The following is a 19,727-nucleotide window of genomic DNA, read 5'->3' on the forward strand; positions in this document are numbered from 1 at the left end:
GGAGTGGGGAGGTTCTGGCACAACATGTTTGATACGATTGATGACATCAAGGGACTGCAGCAGGAGCGTACACCCCAGGTTGCTCTTCTAGGCTATGTCAAAGAGTCCACCCCCCCCCCCCCCCCCCGGAGTTGAGACTGACTGTGCTTCTACTTCTTCTGGCTAAATGGCAAGTGGCGATACACTGAGGTCACTGCTCGGTTCTGCAGAAAGATGATTGGCGGAATGATGTGGCGCACTGCCAGGAAAAATTAATTGCTTATACTGAACTGCTTCCACGGAGATCATGGCCTAAAGATATCCCCCCCTGAATTGTACTCACGTACGCGAAGGGGGAAACAGTTGAGGACACTGCTCCTGACATACAGGGGGGAGATTAGCAGATGCTCTGTCTGCCATTTGGGGTGCCTCCCTTGTTGGGAGCTTTGGGCTGTTGTGCACCGCGCTCAGATTTTAATCCCCTGAATGCCTGGCTGATGATGCTTCTACAAGATTCTATACCATTCCAATACTTCTGTGTGGTCTCTTCTTCCCCTTCTTCCTGCCCCTCCTCCTCCCTCTTGGTACTGGCATTGTGAGGATAAAGTTTATACGCTGGAATGATTATATGTGCAATGGACATTTTATGCTGTATTCTGCCATGACTTCCCACGCCTTCTGTTTGTTTCTTCTATCTCTGTATTTAGAGGTTAATAAAATGAATTTAAAAAAATAGGTTTGTTCTGGACAAAGATTGGGCAGTATCTAGCCACTATCATGAATGCATGAATAAAGTTAAGCCCTCATTAACATAAATAGGTTTGAAGAGTGAGACGACTTTGGATTCATCTATTAAATATCCATGTTTTGTGCCAATGCTCATTGCTAGAAAACACATAGCGAGAGACAGCCTAAATCAGGATCCCTCATTATAATATCAGCGGATGGAAGTACGTTTATTTTAAATACAAAGTTAAAAAGGCTAGGGGGAAAAGCTCTAAGATTTTGAATCTTCTCGCGAAGTGGATAGTGATTGAAGATTTAAATAGGCCATGTTAGCCTTTGTATTAAAGAAGGGTATAATACCTGATTGACACTCTGCTAATCATGGGTAATGTTAAGACAAAAACCTTCCAAGTTAACAATGTAATCCATTTCCAGGCAAATCTGTTATGGTTTGGTTGGATTTTTTTATTTTAACTATATTTTCTCTCTTTTTTTCCTTTGGAAGTCTGTCATTTCGAGATAAACGAATCATGTGAATTTATTTTTGTCTATAGCAAACCTCCTCCGAGCAAAATAAAGAAAGAAAAAGACAAAGGCATATTTTTTTTAAAAAACATAACAAAAGCACAACCGCAATAATTCACAAGAAAATAGCGCAACACTGCACCACCTTTAAACAATAATACAACACAAACTTACCAAACAGATATATTTGTTGAGTTATATTCTATTAGTATAGTATTGTGCTGTGCGGTTGGATTGGTACGCTTTGCTGCATTTGTGTATTGTTGAACTGTGTTTTTGTGTTGTCGTTGTGGTTTTGTTTCATTGCCGTTTATTGATGTGCTGTGTATACTGACGGAGCCACCGGGCCCGTCCACACACGCATGCACGCACACACACCCCGAGGGCGGGCTCGCCCGAGGGTATGAATAAAGGGGCGCAAGACCGCTCTCAGTCTTCGGCCCAGAGTGACAGTCAGTCTCTGTGTGAGTTCTTAAAGTATAGGTAGGCCCCATTAAGTGGCATAGGTCTCCCTGACCCCCAGGTGACACAGGTCACCACACTGGCGACGAGGCGGGTCTGCCCCACGAATCGCCCCTGCGGACACACGTCGGCTTCTTAGCCTCAAGTCCACGGTGCTCGCGCTCTGCGCGCTCAAGCTGGTGCGGCCGGAAGACCATCGCGGGTGCCCACCCCGCAGTTTGATCGCACCCGTCCGGTGCCCTGGCCGGCGTTGTCTGCCGACAGCGAGAGGCCGTTCTGCTCCCTGCACTCCACGGCCCGACCATTGCGCCTGGCCCGGCGCTAAGGTGAGGCCTCCCCGTGTGGAGGTATCTTGCAGCATGCGCTTCCTGTCACCGCGCCCGGCTTCTGAGGCCTCGCCCCGCCCTTCCGCTGCCCGGGTGTGCTCGCGCCTCCGTCCGTGTCTACTGCAATCTCGCTCGGAGGGGAATGGTTCGGCCCCAATGCGAGTCAGGCGATCGTGGTGCGTGTGACCCAGCACCCCCCCCCCCCCGAAGATCGTGTGGTCCGTGACCTGACGCAATGCCTCTGCGCCCGTAGGACCCCCCCGCTGTGGCCCAGCCAGCAGTGCTCCATTGACCGCTGGCAGTGGGTGTGGATTCAACCAGGAGAGCGCCATATGGAGAAGGGGAAGAAGCAGGAACACCGAGGCACCTCTCTCACACCCCCCTCCATGCCTCTAGTGGTGCTTTGAGACCAAGGACGTCCCTCACCTCGGCACCACACCCCCAGACATACTGTGCATGTGGACGTGCCCCAGTGCACTGGGTGTCAGCCATTCGCTACAACGTGCCAGTCTGACCTGCACCTGCCCTGGAAAGAAGAGGAGACAGTAACACAGCCGCGCCTACGCTCCAAGGGTCCCCGCTAAGCTACGCGGCCGGACAGCCCGCAAGATGAGCACTCTTGCCACCAGTGGGGGCGCTGCGCCCTCGACAGCATCTGCTCCCCTGCCAGCTGTGCTCCAGAACCCTGCGCCTCAACAAGTCATCACCACGCCCCGGCTCCGGTCTAGGCTGCCAACGTGCCAGCCCCCCCTGGCCATGGAATTGCTGCCCCGCTACCGCAGTTCAGTGAACTCTCAGACCCGTCTACCGCGGCGGCAAGGTGGTGCTCCTGGATCGGTCGCCTTGACCATTATTTCACCGGCGTCAGGGAAACAGATGGGAAAGTGAAAAGGTCATTACTCATGTGCTATGGCGGAGCCAAACTCTACGATCTCTTCGAGACACTACCGGACAGGGGCAACGATGATGACTACACTGGAGCGGTAAATGCGCTGACTCGTCAATTTGACCTGCAAATCAACCTGGACTACGAATGGTTTCAATTGCGTCAGGCCCGCCAAGGAGAGACAGAGACCATTGACGCCTACTATGCCCGTCTACGGATACTTGCCACATCCTGTGAACTGCCTGATCAGAGACTGGAAATTCCTGCACAGCTCATTCAAGGCTGCAGATCTGTTCACCTCAGATGCCTCATACTCAGACAACCCCACATTTCACTCGACGACATCCTCGTACTCCCCAGATCTCACGAACTGTCCAATGCGCGAGTGGACGAGATGGAGGCGGCCCTCAACCGCCCTGGAATGGCGGCACTTGCGCCCATGATCAAGGAGGAGAGACTCAACGTGATCCCCAGACGGCCCCAACTGTCGAGAGGAGATGCGAAGGCCGCACAGAACTCCATGTGTGGCAACTGCAAGATGGACCATCCGGCCGGAAGGAGGTGCTCCGCAAAAGGAAAGACGTGTTCTCACTGCGGCAAACTCAATCATTTCGCAAAAGTATGCAAGAGCAGCGGCTGTCGACGTTCTAATCCTGGCGCAAGAGGGTCCACATAGGCCATGCGTCAGCTAACGCTTGAGGACCTGGGGCCCTGCAGTGAAACGACATGTTCAGCATTCAGTCTGGAAGACGATTATGACAACGTATTTTTTGTGTCGTTTTTCGGTAGAGAAGGCTCCAGGAGACGACCGCCGCCAATGTGCGACATCACCATCGCAGGCTCTCAGGTGCATGCCCTGATAGATACAGGGGCCTCAGTCAATGTGATGGACAGTGCCCAATATGACAAACTGTCTCCTCGCCCGCTCCTTCGACCATCCAAGGCCAGGATCTACACCTATGACAGCGATGACCCGCTCCCGCTAGGGGGGGTAATGGAAGTAGTGTTGGCCAGCAACGGCAAGGCGCTGAAGACGAAATTTCACGTCAAGGAGGGAAAACAAGGGATCCTCCTCAGCTGCCACACTGCAGAAGATCTTCAACTTGTTTTCTTCGTGAATCAGGTGCATGAGCTACACGCGGAGGAGATGCTAAAGGACTTTCCAGCGCTTTTCCAGGGTCTTGGCTGCCTCAAAGGGAAAACATTCAAGCTACACATGGACCACACAGTCAGGCCGACAACGTTGAGGCACAGGAGGGTGCCGTTCCACCTGCTGCCGCAGGTGGAAGAAGAGCTTCGGAAGCTGGAGGAACAAGGGGTTATCGAGAAGATGTCAGGTCCGACACCCTGGGTGTCGCCCCTCGTGGTTGCCCCGAAACCGAAACAGCCCGGCGCTATTCGAGTGTGTGTTGGCATACGCCTTCTGAACAAGGCAGTAAAGCGGGTACGCCACCTGATACCCATGATGGACGACATAGTCGGAGATTTAAACGGAGCCCGCTGGTTCACCAAATTGGATCTCAACGCGGGATACCATCAACTGGAGCTCCACCCAGAAAGACGCAATATTACTACATTCTCTACACATGTCGGCCTGCGCCGGTACAAAAGGTTACGCTTTGGAGTCTCCTCGGCTGTGGAGGTCTTTCAGAACGCGATAAGGGAGACGCTCTCAGGACTGTCAGGCGTAATCAACTTGAGCGATGACATTTTAGTCTTCTCCAAAACACTCGAAGACCACCACGTCCACCTCAGAGCCACCCTTCAGCGCCTGGCGGACCATGGCCTCACCCTACACAAAGCCAAGTGCTCTTTTTACCAAGAATCAGTGGACTTCTTTGGTTAAATTTTCTCAAGGGAAGGACTACACGTCTACCCGAAAAGGGCGGATCCTTTCCGCTCGGCGCCAAGGCCGACAAATGCGACTGAAATCAGAGCTTCTTTGGAATGGCCACATACTGTGGCCGTTTCATCCCCAACCTCACATCCCTTTCCGAACCTCTTCGGCTCCTGACCAAGGCCGGACAGATGTGGGCAGGGTCAGCGAAGGAGGATGAGGCGTTCACAGCAGTCAAGAATGACGACAAGGTCATGGCCTACTTTCGCCCTAACAGGGGGACAGAAGTCGTTGTGGATGCAAGCCCCGTTGGACTCGAAGCTGTCCTCATGCAGGAAACGGAATCCCGGGAGTGGGTGCCTACAGCATACACCAGCAGGGCATTGACAGCCACGGAAATGCCCTATGCACAGATTGAACGTGAGGCCCTGGCAATCAAGTGGGCGTGCCAGCATTTTCACTTATACCTGTACGGTCACGAGTTTCAGGTGGTCACAGACCACAAACCGCTGGTGCCGCTGTTTGAGGGGACCGCCAGACTCGACCCTCCGTGGATAGAGAGGTGGGTCGTCCAGCTGCAGACATATCGCTTTGACGTTGTCTTCCGACCAGGTGCTGACAACCCGGCGGATTTTCTGTCGCGCCACCCGAATGTCGCTCCTCCCACTCCAGTACAAGATGAGACAGAGGAAGTCGAGGATTTCGTCCATATGATCTCACAAGAAGCATACCGTGTCACCCTTACACTGGAAGACATCGGGAAAGCCACCAAAGAAGACGAATGTCTCAGCAAAGTGAAGACCAGGTTGGTGAACCAGAGTTGGAAGCGCTTCCTGGATGGCGTCAGCGCTCTCACAGCCGGAAAAGGACATTCAGACATCAAGTCTGGAGGGCTCAGAGTGATCTCAGCGAGGGCCCTCACGGAGTAATACTGCGAGGCACAGCCCTTGTGATCCCTACAAGCCTGCAAAAGGAGGTAGTCCGACTTGCGCACCAAGGACACCAGGGAGCAGCCAAAACTAAAGCAAGATTACGCAGCAAAGTGTGGTTTCCCAGGATGTACGCTATGGTAGAGGAAGAGGTGCGCAACTGTCACTCGTGCACTATCACGAGCAAGGATCCATTGCCGCACCCAGTGATCACGGAGGACCCGTGCCCAGAGCTGTGGTCCAAGCTGAGCATCGACTTCGGGTTATTCCCGGACGGGAGAAACACTCTCGTACTCATAGATGTTTGATGTTTTTTGGTTTTTATATAGCGCACAACACTCCATGGAGCATCTTGGCGCTGCTGATTTCACTGCAAAGATGAAATATTTGGGGATGGTAGCTGAGCTTAAGATGTTCTTAGATTAGAGTCTTGCATTTTGCATCAGATAATCCGTAAATCCATGTTTTTAGAAGTTTTTTATAGATTTTTTCTGATGGTGATGCTCTAAGTTTAGCTGGAAGGGCATTCCAGGCCTTGGCGCCTAGGACTGCTAGGGATTTGCCACCCTTGGTGGTCAGTCGAAACTTGGGTATGGTCATTAGATTAGCAGTAGCTGATCTAAGTTCCCTATTTGGGAGGTATCTGTGAAATTTGGTTGACAGATATTTGGGTCCGCATTTATGAAAGCCTCTGTATGTGATCAGAAGGACTTTGAATAGTATCCGTTTTTGGATGGGGAGCCAGTGCAACGCATTCAGAGCAGCTGATGCGGATGATCTCCTAGGCCATCTTAAAACAAGCCGGGCCGCCGCATTTTGAATCATTTGCAGTTTGTGCAGGGTAGATTTAGCTGCTCCTGCGTACAAACTGTTGCAATAATCGATTCTCAATGTTACGAGAGCGATTGCAACCGTACGGCGGACGGCCAGTGGGAGGTAGTAAAAAAATTTCTGAGGCCCTTGATTATGTTGAAACAGATACCGCCCACTTCTTTGGATTGCTGTTTAAAGGACAGCATATCGTCAAATTTTACACCTAAGTTGCGTGTGGCACTGATGGTATTGGGAGGGGCTTTTGTGTCTGATGGCCAGCATGTGAGAGGGGAAAAGATGTTATTTTTCCCGAAGGGCAGGATCTCTGTTTTCGCAGAGTTGCACTTTAGATGGTTATTGTGCATCCATCCAAAAGTCGCAGTTAGGCAGTCTTTCAGTATCTGTTCAGCCTTTCCTGTATCTTCATCTAAGACAAGGACCAATTGGGTATCGTCTGCATATGCAACCGTGGTTACATTATGCGTGGCAATTAGGTTGATCAGGGGTGCCATGTACAGATTGAACAAGGTTGGGCTCAAGCTAGAGCCCTGGGGCACCCCTGACCTAACCTCCTTCTCCCCTGAGTAGAAGTGTCCCAATTTGGTTATTTGTTTTCTGTGGAGCAGAAAATTTGTGAACCATTTCAACACGGTGCCCCCAATGCCTGCCTCAGCTAGGCGATGTAGTAATATGGTGTGGGACACCGTGTCGAATGCTGCAGATAAATCCAGGAGAATCAGGACTGCCTTCTTCCCCTGGTCAAGAGCCGCTCTAATGGTTTCTGTCGTTGACAGAAGTGCTGTTTCTGTAGAGTGATTGGCTCTGAAACCTGCCGGGTTTGGGTGTAGTATATTGTTTGTTTCCAGAAATGATGAGAGTTGTTTATTTACCAGGGTTTCGGCACATTTACATAACGCGGGGAGTTGTGAGATGGGTCTCAGATTAGTTAAGACGGATGGATCGTGTAGTGGTTTTTTTTGTAGGGGTTTTACTATCGCCGTCTTCCATGTGCTGGGGATTTCCCCCGACTGGAGTGAGGCGTTTATGATGGAATTAATCATGGGGTTGACCTTATTTTTGATTTCATGGACTAGTGCCGGAGGGCAGGGATCCAGTGGTGATCCTGATTTAATTTTTGACATAGTATGGGATGTCTCATGCAGATCGATTGTAGTAAAAGAATTCCATCTAATTTTATCTGGGCTGGTTTCTACAGCTAGATTGTCGGTGTTTTCAATCACTTCAGGAAAGTGTTTTATGATGTTAACTATTTTTTGTTCAAAATAATCTGCGATTTCATTGCAGAAACTCTGTGATGGAGGTATTTCCTGTGACAAAAACCCTGGATCTCGGAAGCTCTTTACCACATGAAAGATCTCTTTTTGGTTATTCTGAGATGTATCTATTTTGTTAGTGAAATAGTTTATTTTATTTTGTTTGATTTGAGCATGATATTTTCGTCTGGCTGTTTTATACTTGTCTTGGTCCTCTTTTTTATAATATTTACGCCATGTACGTTCTAGCTTGCGTACTGCGCGTAGTGTCTCTTTGAGGTCTTTAGTATACCAGGGGGCAGAGACTTTCCGTTGTTTAGGTTTTGATTTGGTTGCTCCTCCCGAGGTTATTTTCTCCCCTATTTTTCTCATCCATTTTTCATAGTTGAGATTATCCGAAAACACATTCTCAGTGGTCAAAGGTTTGTTTTCTTTAACCCATATGGGTAGATCCGGATGTTCGATTATTTTTGTCCAACAGGGAGTTGGTTTCTGAGGTCTGGGTCCATTTGGTTGGGTTCTGTTTGCTTCCCTTGTTGTAAGGTGAAATGGTATAAAACTATGGTCAGTCCACGTCTGAGGCAAAGGGGTAGATACCTTGATAGTCTCAAGGTTAGAGCAGACGCAGTCTAAGGTATGGCCAGCTATATGTGTGGGATCTTTCGTGAGAATCTTAAGTCCAAGCACCTGCATGATATCTTTAAAGCATTGTGCATTTGGGTCTGTCATATTATCAAGGTGAATGTTTATGTCTCCCAGTAGGGTGAAGTTAGCTGCTTTAAGCATCAAAGCAGTAATTACCTCCCCCATGCTAATCAGAAAATTGTCCATTGGTCCTGGGGGGCGGTAGATTAGTGCTCCAGAGAACATGAAGGAGTCATGGGCCTGTATATTGAAGGCTAAACTTTCTGCACCTTTAATATCCTGTAACTCGGAAATGCTGCATGTGAGTGTCTCACGGTGTATTATAGCAATTCCCCCTCCTCTATGTATCGGTCTGTCGAGTCTTTGTATGTTATAACCAGGTGGTAGTGCGCAGGTAATATCAGGATTTGACCATTCTCTTAACCATGTTTCTGTGATCATAAGGCAATCCAGATTGTTCTCTGCGAGTAGGTCATATATGTGCAGGGCGTTTGTGCACATGGACCGTGCATTTATTAGTCCACCTGTAATAGTTTTATATATACTTTTAGGGGAAGTCTTAAAATAGGGTTGTAATGTGAGTTTACACTTCATACATGTAATGGGTCCTTGCCATTTAGCAACCTCTATGAAATGGTTGCATTGTTTAGAGGTGTAATTAAGAGACAGAAGTTTATCTCTGGTTACCTGTTCAGATGGCATTTTGCGCAGGTACAACAGCCCCCAGCCCGTCCTTAGCGCGGACGGGCGCAGACGGGCTGGACTTTGGCTCGACTTCGGCGCGCTTCCGGCGCGCCCGCTGATCGCGTCCGCTGCACGGAGGGATCACCGTATGCTTTTATACACGAGGCTGGGAAGTCTAGAGCGCTGGGGCAGTGACTACGCCCAATATGTCTGCCAAGAATGCTGCCTCTCACTCAGCACCTTAGTCGGCTGGGTGTGGGGCAATTCTAGCATGTTTGGCTGTCTGAGTACAGCGTTTCTCAAAGGACAGTGCTCCTTGTGAATTTACAAACACATATAGCGGCGCAAATTATATTTTAAAAAATGAAACGAGCAGTTTTAAAAACGGGCAAACATTTCTAAATAAAAGCGCTTTGCAGCTCAATGCTCAATGCTCAATGCTAACCCCCGGCTTCCACCTCAGGGGAGTGAAGTTGCAGTGGATCTCGTGAGCAGAATCAATTCTCTGCTTTTATACACGAGGCTGGGAAGTCTAGAGCGCTGGGGCAGTGATTACGCCCAATATGTCTGCCAAGAATGCTGCCTCTCACTCAGCACCTTAGTCGGCTGGGTGTGGGGCAATTCTAGCGTGTTTGGCTGTCTGAGTACAGCGTTTCTCAAAGGACAGTGCTCCTTGTGAATTTACAAACACATATAGCGGCGCAAATTATATTTTAAAAATGAAACGAGCAGTTTTAAAAACGGGCAAACAATTCTAAATAAATGCGCTTTGCAGCTCAATGCTCAATGCTAACCCCCGGCTTCCGCCTCAGGGGAGTGAAGTTGCAGTGGATCTCGTGAGCAGAATCAATGCTCTGCTTTTATACACGAGGCTGGGAAGTCTAGAGCGCTGGGGCAGTGACTACGCCCAATATGTCTGCCAAGAATGCTGCCTCTCACTCAGCACTTAGTCGGCTGGGTGTGGGGCAATTCTAGCGTGTTTGGCTATCTGAGTACAGCGTTTCTCAAAGGACAGTGCTCCTTGTGAATTTACAAACACATATAGCGGCGCAAATTATATTTTAAAAAATGAAACGAGCAGTTTTAAAAACGGGCAAACAATTCTAAATAAAAGCGCTTTGCAGCTCAATGCTCAATGCTAACCCCCGGCTTCCGCCTCAGGGGAGTGAAGTTGCAGTAGACTCTGATTCACGATTCCCAATAGTGGAAGTGGTACCCTCCACAGCATTCTCACATGTCAAGCTGGTATTGGATCGGACCTTTGCGATGATGGGCATGCCTGAGGAGATCCGATCCGACAATGGGCCGCCGTTTCAAGGCACAGACTTTCAAACATATCTGGCGTCAAGAGGCGTTCGCCACAGGAAGATTACTTCCCAGTGGCCACAGGCAAATGGGGAGGTCGAGAGGTTTATGCGCACGCTGAATCGTGCCCTTCAATTTGGAGTCGAGAAAGGAGAAGAGGTGGAGGAATGTCTATATCAGTTCCATAGTGCGTACCGCCAAACGCCCCATTGTACCACCAGATGCGCCCCGGCACACTTACTGTTCCGGAAAATCCCAAGGGATTGCGTGCCAGCGGGCCCCACCTGGAATCCACCGGTGCTGGATCAGAACGCCACCCAGAACAGAAGGCAACTCACAAATGACAGAGCCAGTCGGGCTCGAAGGGCTCAACCCAGGTCCCTCGTGGTTGGCGACAAAGTGGTTCTCAAGGACAGGTACCCACACTGGAAATATCGCACCGCGTATGAGATATGGGAAGTGGTCAATATCCATGGTACCATGGTATCTGCAGCAGGAGGTACGCGAGCAGTCACACGGAATGCTTCATGGTTCAAGCGAGTCCAGAGAGAGTGGGAAGCCGCAGAACAACCATCCGAAAGCAGTGAGTATGAAGATGATGACCGCTCGCTGAGACCTCGCAATGCCAGCGCGGAGAAGCAGTGACCCCACCGAGAACCGAACATGAACATGCAGCCAGCCAAGAGGTTATCACGGAGAACCCCAGGGACCCTGTAGAACGCCCCAAGGAGTCGGAAGCCAGCGGGAACCCCAGGAATCGGAGATACAGCCGCCGGCCAAATCCTACTCCCTGTCAAAGACAAAGAGACTATGCCTGGTGCCTGGGCAAGATTCAAGGATCACCCTAGGTGGGAATATGTGTCCGTATGATTGGAGGGATGTACTGATGGAGCCATCCGGCCCATCCACACACGCACGCACACACACCCCGAGGGTGGGCTCGCCCGAGGGTATAAATAAAGGGGCGCGAGACCGCTCGTGGTCTTCGGCCCAGAGTGATAATCAGTCTCTGTGTGAGTTCTTAAAGTATAGGTAGGCCCCACTAAGTGGCATAGGTCTCCCTGACCCCCAGGTGACACAGGTCACCACACTGTGTAGTGTTATTGTGTTGTTTATTTGTTGTTTTATTGTTCCATCGTTGTATTGTGACGTCTTACTGCTGTTATTGTGGTGTGTATGTGTAATACGGTGTCATTTTGCTGCAGTGTAGCTGTAGTTTAGCTGCAGTCTGTCTGATTACATTTACCCACTCATTTGTCTCAGGCATTATCACCACCACAAATCTATTTTCATATTGTGGTAGTAAAAGGTATTTGCACGTGCAGCGCCTTACCACCAATGGCTTGTAATAGCGCCATAACAAAAAAGAATTGTGATCCAGCCTCGGTCGGTGGGTGTTTTTTTAAAGGGCTGCATACAAGGATGACACTTATCAGTTAAGGGCCTAATCATCAGGCACATCCGTGAGTCATTATTTCTGAATTCACTTGGCTTTCAGCAGGCAGCAGCAGAGCAGATTCGTGCAGCTAGCAGAAGGAGGCAGGAGGCGCTTGCTGCTGAAAGCAGAGCCATGGCCCGCCTTGTTCTTCTCGGGTTGATTCCACTGGCTCTTGCATTTTCACCCACCAGACGATACGACGGGTAGAACCAGAGATTATCATTGTAAAGATTTTTGGAATTAATCATTTATATGTATATTACATTCTCATGCTGTTGCATTTTCAGAGTGAAAGTTTTTCGTGTAAATCTGCAAACTGATCAGCAGGTAGAGACCCTGAGGAACCTGTCTCGAGTTGTACCGGTAAGTGGCTCTTATACATCTTGTAGCATCTTCAACTCCACTAGTTGTTTTTTTTTTCTTTTCAGGTTGTTATTTCTCTGAATGATAGTTATAACCGTAAATCAGTGCCCTTTATTCCCAATGTATGCAAACATGTTGCTAGGCCTTGATAAATGGCTGCCACGTTATCATGTTGTTTATGTGTGACATTTCTATGTTTGCAGAGTGATATGCGTGACATTTCAAGACCTCATGTGTTACACTTTGAGCTAGACTTTATTTTGAGCCAAACAAGGCAGTTTTGTCTGTGGAAAGAGATTATTTTCAGAAATGACATCCTTCATCCGAAGTGTAATGAACTGAAGAGGGGCTTAAAGGGGCTGCAGTAACCTGGTTGAGTTAGGCACAGGTGATGATTTTTTATTTATTTCAAATTATTATTTTTTAATTTCAAGAAAAGAACAAATAATAATAATGATAATAATAATATAATAATAATAAATCGTGAGAAATACAAAATAAGTAAATAAATAGAAAAACTACAAATTACTCAAGTGCCCAGCCAAGGTTTTCGCAGTGAACCCGCATTGACGTACAAGTGGGCGAACAAGCAAAGTTCCCGTACGAGAGTTCAAAACATTATACAATACAGTATATAGCACATGTGTGTCAAGCAAGTATATTTTACACAGTTGCGGAGGCAGGAAATATAATACAGTACAGAAGTATTGCTGCAAATGTAGTATACAATACACATTATAGTCCGGGGACTTAGGTGATGATTTTATTTGCAAATGCAACCTGATCCTACGGGTTATAAAGTATGCTTAACCTGATACTGGCAGCCTTTCTTGTTGCACATAGTCTGTTAGGAGTTGGGTTCTGAGAAAGAGCACAGGAGCACCTTTGATTAGCAGGATCGGAAATATTGGCACCTGGCACCAAGGACAGTCAGCAAATAAATTATCAACCTTACATGTCAAGTCAAGTCAAGTCAGATAATTTATATAGCGCACTACATACCCAGAGGGTCTCAAGGCGCTTAGGAAGGGGAGGAGGATTACTTGTCGAATATCCACGTTTTAAGTTGCTTTCTGAATGCTAGGTGGTTCTGGGTAAGGCGAAGTTCAGCGGGGAGTGAGTTCCATGTTTTGGCAGCCAGGTATGAGAAGGATCTGCCTCCCATGGTGGTCTTATTGAAGTGAGGTACAGTGGCGAGGGCTTGGCTGGAAGAACGTAGTTGGCGGGGGGGGTGTAGAAGGACAGTCGTGAGTTGAGGCATTCTGGTCGGATGTCGTAGAGTGATTTGTGTGCGTGGGTTAGCAGTCGGAAAGTGATTCTCTTATTGACGGGTAGCCAGTGGAGGTCTTTCAGGTGACCAGAGACATGTTCGTTGCGCGGGATGTCTAATATGATCCTGGCTGAGGCGTTTTGGATTCGTTGGAGTTTCTTCTGGAGTTTAGCGGTAGTACCTGCGTAGAGGGTGTTTCCGTAGTCCAGTCGGCTCGTGACCAGAGCATGGGTGACTGTTTTTCTGGTTTCGGTGGGGATCCAGCGAAATGTTTTTTTGAGCATGCGAAGAACGTTGAAGCAGGATGAGGAGACGGCGCTGACTTGTCTGTTCATTGAGAGTGAAGAATCCAGGATGACGCCTAGGTTCCGTGCGTGGTCTGTCGGGATGGGTGCTTTTCCAAGGGCTTCCGGCCACCAAGAGTCGTCCCATGCAGAGGGGGATGTACCTAAGATGAGGACTTCTGTTTTGTCTGAGTTCAGTTTCAGACGGCTTTGTTTCATCCATTCGGCAACTTCTTTCATTCCTTCGTGTAGGTTAGTTTTGGCGGTGCTGGGGTCATTGGTGAGAGAAAGGATTAGTTGAGTGTCATCCGCGTAAGAGATGATGTTGAGGTTGTGTTGGCGGGCGATGGTCGCGAGGGGGCTCATGTATACGTTGAAGAGGGTGGGGCTGAGTGAGGATCCTTGTGGTACTCCACAGATGACTTCAGTGGCCTCGGACTTGAATGGTGGAAGGCGGACTCTCTGGGTTCTTCCGGTGAGGAACGAGGTGATCCATTCAAGTGCTTTTCCTTGTATTCTGATGTTATTGAGGCGTTGTAAGAGGGTGCTGTGGCAGACTGTGTCGAATGCTGCAGAGAGGTCGAGGAGGATGAGGGCGACTGTGTCTCCATTGTCCAGTAGAGTTCGAATGTCGTCTGTTGCTGCGATGAGGGCGGTCTCAGTGCTGTGTTTTGCTCGGAAGCCAGATTGTGAAGAGTCGAGGGATTTGTTGGCTTCGAGGAAAGCGGCGAGCTGGTTGTTGACAGCTTTCTCGATGACTTTGGCCGGGAATGGAAGGAGCGAAATGGGGCGGTAATTTTTGAGTTCGGTGGGGTCCGCTGTGGGTTTTTTCAGAAGGGCGGTGAGTTCGGCGTGTTTCCAGTCTTCCGGGAAGGTGGCGGAGTTGAAGGAGCAGTTGATGACGTCTCGGAGGTGCGGTGATATGACGGAGTCTGCTTTGTTGAAGATGTGGTGAGGACATGGGTCTGTGGGGGATCCTGAGTGGATGGAATTCATCAGGCGGATTGTGTCCTCAGTGGAGATTGGGTTCCAGTCGTTGAGGGTGTTCACGGGGGAGAATGTTCAGCAAATGGTTGGGTGGGTTGGTCTCCGGGTTGGTTGTCGAAGCTGTTGTGGATGTCTGCAATCTTGTTGTGGAAGAATGAGGCTAGGGAGTCGCAGAGGGCTTGGGAGGGGGTGATGTCGTTGGAGTTGGCAGAGGGATTGGAAAATTCCTTGAAGATGTTGAAAAGTTCCTTGCTGTTGTGGGCGTTGTTGTCAAGTCGATCCTTGAATGCTGCTTTCTTGGCCTTTCGGATTAGTTGGTGGTGAGTGCGGGAGGCGTTTTTGAAGGCGTCCTTGGTGCTAGTGGTTGGGTCTTTTTTCCAGGCCTTTTCAAGGGAGCGGCAGAGTTTCTTGGATTTCTTAAGATCATCGTTGAACCATGAGGCCTTCTTGCTGCCAGGTTTGCTTTGACGTTTTTTCAGTGGTGCTAAGGTGTCGGCGGTGTTGGATAACCATAGGGTGAGGTTGGCGGCGGCTTGGTTTGGGTTAGAAGACTGGGCTGGGGTGTTGAGAAGGAGCGATGCGGTGATCTGGTCGGTGGTGATTTTGTTCCAGTTTCTTTGCAGAGTTGGTTGGAGGTGGTTGGTGGGTTTTGGCTTGTTGTAGGTGAAGTGAACGCAGCTGTGGTCAGTCCAGAGGAGATCCGTAGTATGGCTGAAGGAGACATGATTGCTGGAGGTGAAGATGGGGTCGAGTGTGTGACCTGCGATGTGGGTGGGGGAAGTGACTAGTTGTTTAAGTCCGAGGTTGGCGAGGTTGTCCAAGAGGGTGGTGGGGTTGCGGTCGTTGATCTTTTCAAGGTGAAAGTTGAGGTCTCCCAGAAGGATGTAGTCTTTGGAGGGGAGCGCGTGTGGAGTGATGAAGTCCGTGATGTCTTCACTGAATTTTGCGCGGGGACCTGGTGGTCTGTAGAGGAGGGTGCCTCTGAGTGTGGACTTGGGGTCGATGTGGATTTGGAAGTGAAGGTGTTCGGAGTTGGCGAGGTTGGCGTCAGAGCTGGTTGAGATGCGGATTGATTTTTTATGGACGATAGCGATTCCTCCTCCTGTGTGGCCGGTACGGTCCTTGCGTGTGATCTTATAGTCTTCAGGGATGGCAATGGTGATGTCTGGGGCGGAGGAAGCGTTCATCCATGTTTCTGTTAGGAAGGCGACGTCTGGAGAGATGGTGTCTAGTAGATTCCATAGGTCAATGGCGTGTCTGTGGACCGAGCGGGTGTTGAGAAGGATGCATTGTAGGTGGTTGGGGTCGGGAGTCTGTGGAGTGGTCGTAGTGGAGTAGTTGTCGGTGCCGCTGAATTTGCAGGAGTAGCAGGAGAAAGGTCCATGGGTGTGTCCAGGAGCTGCTTGGACGCAGTTTGGGGCGCGACCGGAGTTAAGGGATAGGAGGGTTGCGGCATCGTAGGTAATGCGGGAGGGCTGGGAGGGACGGGGGCCAGGGGGTATGGCGCTGGGCGCGGTCCAGGCGCGGACGGGCGTAGACGGGGTAGAGTACCACTGTAGTTTTTCCTCCACCATACTGTCCTGATGGTGAATCAGAGGATTTTCCGTTGTATTTAGCACTTTCACAAAGAACCAAGGACTCTACAGTAAAACCTACCACAAAATCAAGCCCACATATCACTGGCATTAAGGAAATCAAGGTAGTGAGTTTGAGGCAGTAGCTGTCCTTCCCTTGTTACAAACGAGAACATTCTCTCTTTCTTCCTCCAGGTATCTTTCATCCAAAGTGCTTTCCTCCTCTCTTCATCCTTTATCCATACTCCTAGCACATATCATTTACCCTCTCTCCATCCATATGCAAACTCCCAACATCTCTTTCCTCCTATTTGTCCTTCTCATTCAGGGCCGGACTGGCCATTGCGGGCACCAGGCGTTTCCCCGGTGGGCCGCTAGAGTGGGGGGCGGTTTTGGGCCCCTGGGAGCCGTTTTAGTTAGAGGGTCGTTACCAAAATCGGCAGAGAACCGGCCCCGGCAAAGAGCTCGGAGGCACCTCCAACCCCCCCCCGAGTGGTGGGGAGGGGGGTGGCCGAGCCCTTTGCCAGGGCCGGTAGTGGTTCCCAGTCCGGCTCTGTTCTCATTACTATTCACTTCTCTCTCCATTTGTTTATATTCTCCTGTCTACTTACGCTTCACTCCTCTTCTCACTCTCCATACATAGCTTAATCTGGTCACTCTTTCTGTCTGGCACAGTCGCTTGGTCTCCTCTCCACTTAGGGCCCAATTATGATGCGGTTAGGAAATCTTACCGACCAAATCGGGTTGGAAAGGGTTTACGACCCACGGGAGAGTCCGACCGACCGAGTAGGATGCATCCGCATGCTTACAGATACTATTTGGGTGGACTCCCATTGACTTCAATGGGAGCCTATGTTCCAAACTGCATCGTAATCGGGCCCTCGGTCGGGAAGACACGTTCCCAATTCGATTCGGAAGGAAGAAATGCTGTTAGGAGGCCTTCCTAACAACATCCGAATCGGGCCCTAAGTGAGAATGCTTTCCTAACCGCATCGTAATAGGGCCCTTAATGTTCTTCCTCTCTTCCATCTTGTGCCTCTTTCCTCTTTTTCTTCCACCTTTCTCTTCTTTCTTGGTCAAACCGGGAAACATCCTTTACAACGGAGCCGTTACAACGCAGTACCATTACAACACAGGATTTACAACGAAAGTCGTTACAACGACTTTCGCTGGAGGGCGCTCTAGGATAGGGGATAGTTTAATTTACTATCCAACACCTTCCCTACTATCCACGGGGACTGGAGTTGGAATAGTAAATTGAACTATTCACTATTCAGCGCCCCCCAACGCAAGTCGTTGTAACGACTTGCGTTGTAAAACCTGCGTGGTAAAGGTACGCGTTGTACCGCCATACATCCAGTCAAACCTCCATCTGTCTTGTCTTTTATACTTGTCCTACTTTGCAAACTTTACTCTGCTCTCTCCCGTTGTCTCCCAGTCTTCTCATCCTTCCTCTCTCTTTTTGTTTCCTTATCACCCTATATTCTCTGTTGTAACTCTCCCCCTCCTCCATTGAGCTTCCTTTCCTTTTTTTCTCCTTATTGCTTTCTCTCACTTTACCTCTTCATCTGCTCCATCCTTTTAACTCTCCTCCATTCCCGTTCCTGTCCTTGTACACGCCTTCCTTCCTGCCTTTGCCTCTCCCCTCTCTTCCTTTCACTCCTCCCCTCTAACTCAACATTCATTTCCCATTGTCTCTCTCTCCCCGTCCCCTTTGCCTTCCCACTGTCTCTGCCTGTCTGTATCTCCCTTGCTTCACCCTCAGGGTGATTCCCACCTTCTCCCTTCTACATTTATCCCCCTATTCTCCCCTCCCCCCAATTTCCACCCTCTTTCTTTATTGCTGTCCTCCACTATCCCTACACATGGGGATGCTAGTAATGCAGTTTAAAGAACATCCCATGCTGAGGACTGACTGAAGTTACAAGCACAACACAACACAGGGCCATATCAGATAAAGTGAGCAGTGCGAGCACTGCGTTTAGGCTATCTCTGCCATAGTTTTGGTCTGACTGGTGACTTAAGTAGTTGAAGAGCAGTGCTACCTTCTCAACATAGAGTGTTTGCTGGTTACTTGTCTGAGGAACCTTCAAGGGATGTCCTTATTTTGTATAGAAATGCAGCAGAATTTTTTATATATGTAAATTAAACAACAAAACATAACACCACAAAAAACATAAAGTAGTGTAACAACACAATATTACTTTAACATTTCACATCACAACGAAATAGTCAAAACAGAAAGCAACACAACAACCACTGTACAACACAACATCATCGCATTGCAATACTAGAGCAAAAAACAGAGCAGAACAAAAGCTCACAGAAATGCAACACCAATAAATCAAAATACACACAGCAAATGTGTGCTCAAACGTTATTGTCAAATATTAGCACTGCCAGAATCCTGTTTCATAATAAGGTAGTAAACGGTTTTGAGAACCTATGCCTTCATTTACCACCAAGGAAATGACACAGTGCTAATTTAAAATGTTTGTTGATGCAGTCAATGTCTTACATTAGCACCTGGGGTGTTCACTTTATGTTAACCAGGCACGAAGTGCCATGTGAAAATGGCAATACGATTACAGAATTAACCAGGCTAAACAGACCAACGTTCTATTTTATTTGAACACCAAATTAAGAATAGCATTTTTTAAATATTGAATGTTGATGATCATTTTCGTATTAATTTAATACCTATATATTATGTATTGCATTTATAATACCTAAAGCCCTTAATGTCACTTTGCAGCTTGGTTTCTGGCGCCCGGATTCAGCTCATCAGATTACTTCCAAGATGAATGTGGATTTCCATGTCACTGCAGATCACAGTGGGCCAGTTCAGGAACTGCTGGAGCAAAATCACATGAAATACAAGTAAACTTATTTCTATACAATGCATACACGAAGCAGTTATTTAACTAGAAAAATAAGGTTATTTGAATTAAGGCGCATGGACCAGGCCACTAAGTACTTTTGGGTTTTGGCTTTTGCATGTCTTCTACGGCGAATAGCACATTGCTTGATGTAAAAGGATGTTACTACTGCATCATGACAAGGAGTTTAAGGTGACAGTTGCAGAAGAGTGTTTTTCACATTCAAACAGATGAAAAGCAATTGAGAAACAACAACCAGATAATACCAAACAACCCAAATCACATTACGACAACACAACTTCTAACCGGCCATAAAACAGAACAACACAACAACACACCAATATGACACAGCACACCAATGCAACAACACAACCACAGAACCCAACGGCCCCAACTAAAACTGCTCACTGATAATAGCCTAGTACAAGTAGACAACTTTCAAACAAAACAGAACAATCCTACAACAAAACACAACACCAGCAAAACCACAGTACAGAACAATTCCTTAGCACAAACGCACAAAACACTGACACAATACAAC

At 48.6% G+C, this 19,727-nt stretch overlaps 1 protein-coding gene across 2 annotated transcripts in view; it reads left to right on the forward strand.

Annotated features, from left to right (window-relative positions):
* The first annotated feature begins 11,880 nt into the window (after positions 1-11,880).
* Positions 11,881-19,727, forward strand: part of LOC147683705 (mast cell carboxypeptidase A-like) — a 193,770-nt gene continuing 185,923 nt past the window's right edge. For both annotated transcript variants that reach the window (XM_086944893.1, XM_086944894.1), the window contains exons 1-3: positions 11,881-12,032; positions 12,117-12,192; positions 19,063-19,187. In XM_086944893.1, coding sequence (XP_086801019.1) covers positions 11,962-12,032; positions 12,117-12,192; positions 19,063-19,187 — 272 coding nt within the window. In that variant the 5' untranslated portion in view covers positions 11,881-11,961. The remainder of the gene's footprint in view (positions 12,033-12,116; positions 12,193-19,062; positions 19,188-19,727) is intronic.

The sequence above is a fragment of the Lissotriton vulgaris genome, chromosome 11 (assembly GCF_964263255.1).
Source record: "Lissotriton vulgaris chromosome 11, aLisVul1.2, whole genome shotgun sequence".
Taxonomy (NCBI): Eukaryota; Metazoa; Chordata; class Amphibia; order Caudata; family Salamandridae; genus Lissotriton; species Lissotriton vulgaris.